This window comes from Phytophthora parasitica, assembly GCF_000247585.1.
Source record: "Phytophthora parasitica INRA-310 unplaced genomic scaffold supercont2.2, whole genome shotgun sequence".
Classification (NCBI taxonomy): domain Eukaryota; phylum Oomycota; class Peronosporomycetes; order Peronosporales; family Peronosporaceae; genus Phytophthora; species Phytophthora nicotianae.
The window spans coordinates 2506360-2511617 of NW_008648988.1; the positions used below are offsets into that span (position 1 = coordinate 2506360).

Genomic DNA, 5258 nt, shown 5'->3' on the forward strand with positions numbered 1-5258 from the left:
AGTTTGCTGCTACAGCGTGAGTTGCTATGCGTATTAACGTGCAGGTAATATTTTCTCGTGAAGGACATCATCTAACGGGCCCGCTCACGTGTCGATCCGTATCGCGCTGTCCCTATCGAAGGTGAGGTGCTTGTACACGCGATGCCAGTCAATCATCCGACAAACTAACATGTTTTGGTACGTTTCGTGTATGTTTTCACTACGTATGTATTAGACGGATTCAAGATTGTCTTTGAATCGGTTGCACAAGACACCTACGGCACGTGACCTACAGCCTCAACGCGTGACGTACGTAAACATGAGTACTAAAGCGACGTATCGACAAACACTGTAACATGTTTTGTGTATGTTGTGGGCATATTTTCGTTATGGTTTATTAATATAGATTATTGCCATGGTGCGGGCGAAACACACTGCCAACATATTGCGTTCGCTTCAGATCCAAGCTACCACAAGCAGCAGCAGCAGCAGCGACGCTGAGTCCGATGGCGAGAATGGGAGTGATTCGAATGAAAGTTCTGGAACGAATGAGGCTCGGTTTGAGGGCATTCCTAACGCCCAAACCACGGATGACATAGAGGAAATCGATTCAGTTCCTGATGGAAATACAGGTACCCATTCCGACGCCAAGAACTCGAACGTTAGTGGAGAAGTCATTGAAGAAAAGCTTCCTCAAGCGTCGGCGGATAGTGATCAGGCCGATAGTGAAGATGAAGAGCGCAGCGAGGTAGCTTCGAGCGGCAGTCGCAAGCGCGATCATGCTGAATGTGAGGATGAATTGTACTACGCAGCCCCCTTACGGAAGTATCATCGAAGCTGGAAGGACTTGGAGAAACGCCTAAAGAGTTATCAGGAGGAAACGCACACCGTTCTCGTGATATCTGAGACTATGAATGTGCGTCTACGGAACCAAAAAATCTCGAAGATGAAGATCCATGCTGGTAAACCCCAGTCAGAGTTGCCGCTCGTTCCAGAAGAGCTGGATCCGTATCAGCGAGTGTACATTTGTACACACGGCTGGAAAGAGCGCGTCCGATCAAAAGGACAACGTCCCCGTCAAAACATGAAGGGGGTTGGATGCCCCATGCGCTTTCGAGCCCAGTTCGTTGAACGAGACGAAGGAAAGTGGCGTATTGAGATTAAACAGGCTTTTTACGGCCACAATCACGTGCTATCGGAAGAGGTTTATCGAGTTTATCCCTCTGTCCGTCAAGTTCCTGTGGATTCACCGATCATTAGTGATGTGGAATTAATGGTTGCAAGTGGGAGCAAGGCCAGCAAGATTTACGAGTATATACGAGAACGAACACCGCACTACATCCAGCTCAAAGATGTCCACAACCTCGTAGCCCGGATCAGAAATTCTGGTAAGAAGAGTGCTGCCTCCTTTAGGTGATTATTACTCATACATACTTGTACCTACTTGTTCGTAGGTGGCAGGCTGAGTGACGAAGATTTTGTCGCTGAACTACTCGTGAGCTTCGAGTTGGAGTCGCCTGGAAACGTAGCAGCCATCGACGAGGATGGTAGCGGCCACACGGCTGTTGTAACCATTAGCTCCCAGCATATGCGCAAGCTGTACAAGCGTTTCCCCGAGATACTGCTTGTCAACTGCACCCACAAGACAAACAGGTGTGTTTCCTTCTTAATCATGGTCAAGCAAGTTTTGGCCAGGTTTCGATCATGTTTTCATTTTTAACCATGCTGTGGAGCAATTTCAAGTGGCGAATGACTGGAAGCTGACCAAGGTGATCATGGTGGATAAAGACCTCACTGAAATTGGAGTACTTCGGAGCATGTTTCCTGACGCCAGGATTTTGTTGTGCCAATTCCATGTTTTGAAGTGGTTGCGTGGTGCTGTACGTGATGATAGCAAGTACGACACGTTCCCCAGTGCCATTCTTAAACAGATGGACCATTGCGTTTCGAACATGGTGTATTCGAAGTCGGACGACGAATTCCAGCTTCACGCAGCTGAATTCAAGTATCTTGCTTGTCGCGACGGACGCCACACTCTGTGGACTTATTTCGATAGGAACTGGGTTGCTTGTAAGGAGATGTGGGTGACGCAGCACCGCATGGAACTTCCTCACTTCCGTAATAATACGAACAATCGACTGGAAAGTTTCTTTGGGAAACTCAAGGCTGATTTAGACAGTTCCATGTCTATGCGAGAATGTTTGGAGGCCACGATCCGGTATCAGCGTCGCAAGGAGGATGAGTACGCAACCCGGGTTGTAATGCCTGGTACCCGTCGTGACCTAACCTACGACGACGAAATGAATCAGCTACTGGGAATGACAAGCGAATGGGTGGCTGAAGTTTTTGAACCGGAGTACAAATTCGCGCTGGATCCCAATGTGGCTAAGTTTTACCGTATCGAGGACGAGGATTTGTACGTGAATTTATACCGTGACGGCCGGAAACACAGGGTGGACAAGTACAACTGGATGTGTACGTGCGAGTTCTCGTCGACCATGAAGTTGCCATGCAGACACGGTATGATCTATCGAAAGCACGTGGCTCATATGCTGACTATTCCGTATTCTTCGATTCCTGCCAGGTATGTGTACACAGCGTTTGTCTATGTCTTGAGCATGTTTTCTAATGTGTTACCATGTTTTGAATGTGCTGACCAAGTTTTACCATGTTCCCGGCATGTCTGTTGTGTTCCGGCTATGATTCTTCATGATCATGTATCGTTCTACAACTTAAGATGGTTGAGAGTGGGGGCTTTGGACGAGGAGATTGCAGCTGTAGACGTACCACTGCGTATATCGGCGCCATGTGCAGACGTGAAACGCATGAAGCGCATGAGCGATAGGGACAAGTACAGAGCTGCACAGAGTGCGTTCAGCAGAATCAACACAGAGCTCACCGATCTACCTGACGACAAGTTTCGAGCTGCTCTCGACCACTTGGAAAAATGGGGTGCCCGGCTGAGGCGTGGCGATGTGAGAATGGGGACGCAAGAGGCCCCGGATGAGGTTAAGCCCTCGTCACAAGTTGCCAAACCGGTTGCAGCAGATAAACCCGACGAAGAAAAGGATGCAAAGAGGCACGGGGGCATTTGCGATCAAGAAGAAAGGGATGAAAATGATCAAGAAGAAAAGGAAGGAAATGAAGAGAAGGTTGAAAACGTACACGGGGGCGACCAAGAAGAAAAAAACGAGAACAGCATCTCTAAGGTGTTTTCCAAGCAGAGTCAACAAAAGAAAGTGAAAGTAAAGCCGTTCAATCCCAGAACTCGCGTGGGGCGACCTCGCAAGAACAGAGCGTTGGAGGCATCACAGCGCAAACAATCTCGACAGGAATTCAACCAAGGATGCAAGCTGAGAGGGGCTTTAAGAGGGGATGACGTGGTCGAAGTTGCAGACTTTATCCGGTCGTGTGAGCCGCCCTTAAGCGATCTCGCTTCTTTTTTGAACACTTTTGAAGAGCGATTTTCGAAACTGAAACCGAAGCAAATATCCGTCGTGTGGCGTGTTCCGGAACCCACCATTGCTCCGTATCGTCTACCAGAAGGTTTAGTACGGGAGGAACCTATTTAATCCGGTGCAAGAGCCCGTCTAACGAACCAATTGACCTCTGTACACCAGTGAATGCCACGGCGGAGTGTTGGGTGCTTACAGTCGACGGAATTGGTGAATTTACGCACCAGCAACTACTGGCTATGCAATACGTGTGGACGCTGGTTCACGCAAGCGAAGCAGGAATGAGCTGCTATTCGTGGCTTATGAACATAGCAGACGACCAGATTTCCCATGAAGATACGGCTGGTCTCGCTAAACGTATTTGGGACGCTTGGCCACAAGAAATTCTACCTGGATTCGGAATAGGGTTCGACATTACTTGGGTTCATCTTTACTCTGCTCGAAGTGGAATTTGGTACAACGACAACTTGATTTCGGCTTACGCAAAGACTATGGAAAGCAAGTATGGCAACAACACTACAATCTTTCTACCAGCGATGAAAATACCGTTACCGAAGACCCCCAAAAAAGGGATGCGTCTCCCTACCACTACTCTGAGTGAGGTCTCAGCAGCTAGCGAAGGAGTTATCTTCATGCCGCTGAACATTAATAACAACCACTGGACCTGCATCGTGGTGGATGGGCCCAAGCAAACTGTGTACTGCTACGACAGTACAAACAAGCGCGCAAACCACAACCTACTTGCTGAGCTAGCAGACGAGTTGGTGAAGAAGAGTCTCCCCCAAGGATACAGTATCACCCCCATTCATAGCCCGATCCAGAAGGATGGATACAACTGCGGATTATTCATCTGCTTGTATTTCTGGCGCCGATTCTGGAAGGAAGCAGGCAGTGATTACACGGAGACCGGGTTGGTGCGCCGTCGATGGGATGTTATGCATTTGATCGTGGAGTTTAGCGACGGCAGCAAGGAGAAGGAGACTGTAGCTGCGTAGGCACAACTTCTAAGGAGAAGGAGACTGTAGCTGCGTAGGCACAACTTCTAAGGTTTACCATGATTCACATGCTTTTTACATGTTTCCATGTTTTTAGGTGCGCGCCATGTTTTCATATTTTTCTTGCTTTCATGCTTCGACAACTTTCTCACATGGAGACAGGAAGTATGACAAATGGTAAGTATATTTATGCCATTTAGCAGTGGCATGCCTTCCCGACAATACGAGTCCCCTGTCATTCTTCAATTTTCATGCCATTCGGCCAACATGATTGCCCATGCCTCAACATACCGCAAACATGCCGGAGATAAATTTCATAGATTTCGCAATTTATTTTGGCAAAACATGGACAAAACATGGAATACATACTTAATGCCCATGTTTTGGAAACCTAACCCTTATAGAAAACATGGGCGGTAGCACCCGCCTTAAAATTTTAATGGGTTTTTTTCGTCTGAATGCCATCCCAGCCAATCAACATGCATCACGACGAGATTTTGAACTATGTGTAATACCACCCAAGCCCCTATATTATTACGACCCAAAATTTGACTTTTTTTTTGAGTTGGTTCCGAATATCCCATCCAACGGCAAGCGACATTTTCATCGAAAGTTCTACAAGTTCGTTGTCGTTGAGTAATAAAATATGGCAGTGGGCGACCAATAATAAATTCTGTCAAAGTTCGATCGATCTTTCCAGATCCTGTCTGAACGCAAGACGAGAGAGCGTACGAGAGACCAAGAATTACTTTTTGTAATTCTTGTAATTTACTTTGTAAAGTAATTCTCGTATCGGCCACAACACTCGATGAATAGGGGGGGGGGGGGG

General features: G+C 47.5%; 1 protein-coding gene across 1 annotated transcript; it reads left to right on the top strand.

The window, feature by feature from the left end:
• Positions 1–394: 394 nt before the first annotated feature.
• PPTG_02860 (hypothetical protein) lies at positions 395–4429 on the top strand (the record flags this gene model as incomplete). The annotated part of the gene is made up of 6 exons (XM_008894173.1): positions 395–1367; positions 1434–1685; positions 1723–2563; positions 2641–2660; positions 2728–3525; positions 3600–4429. The coding sequence occupies 6 exons, from the start codon at positions 395–397 to the stop codon at positions 4427–4429; spliced, it is 3714 nt and encodes a 1237-aa protein (XP_008892421.1).
• Between the last annotated feature and the right edge of the window lie 829 nt (positions 4430–5258).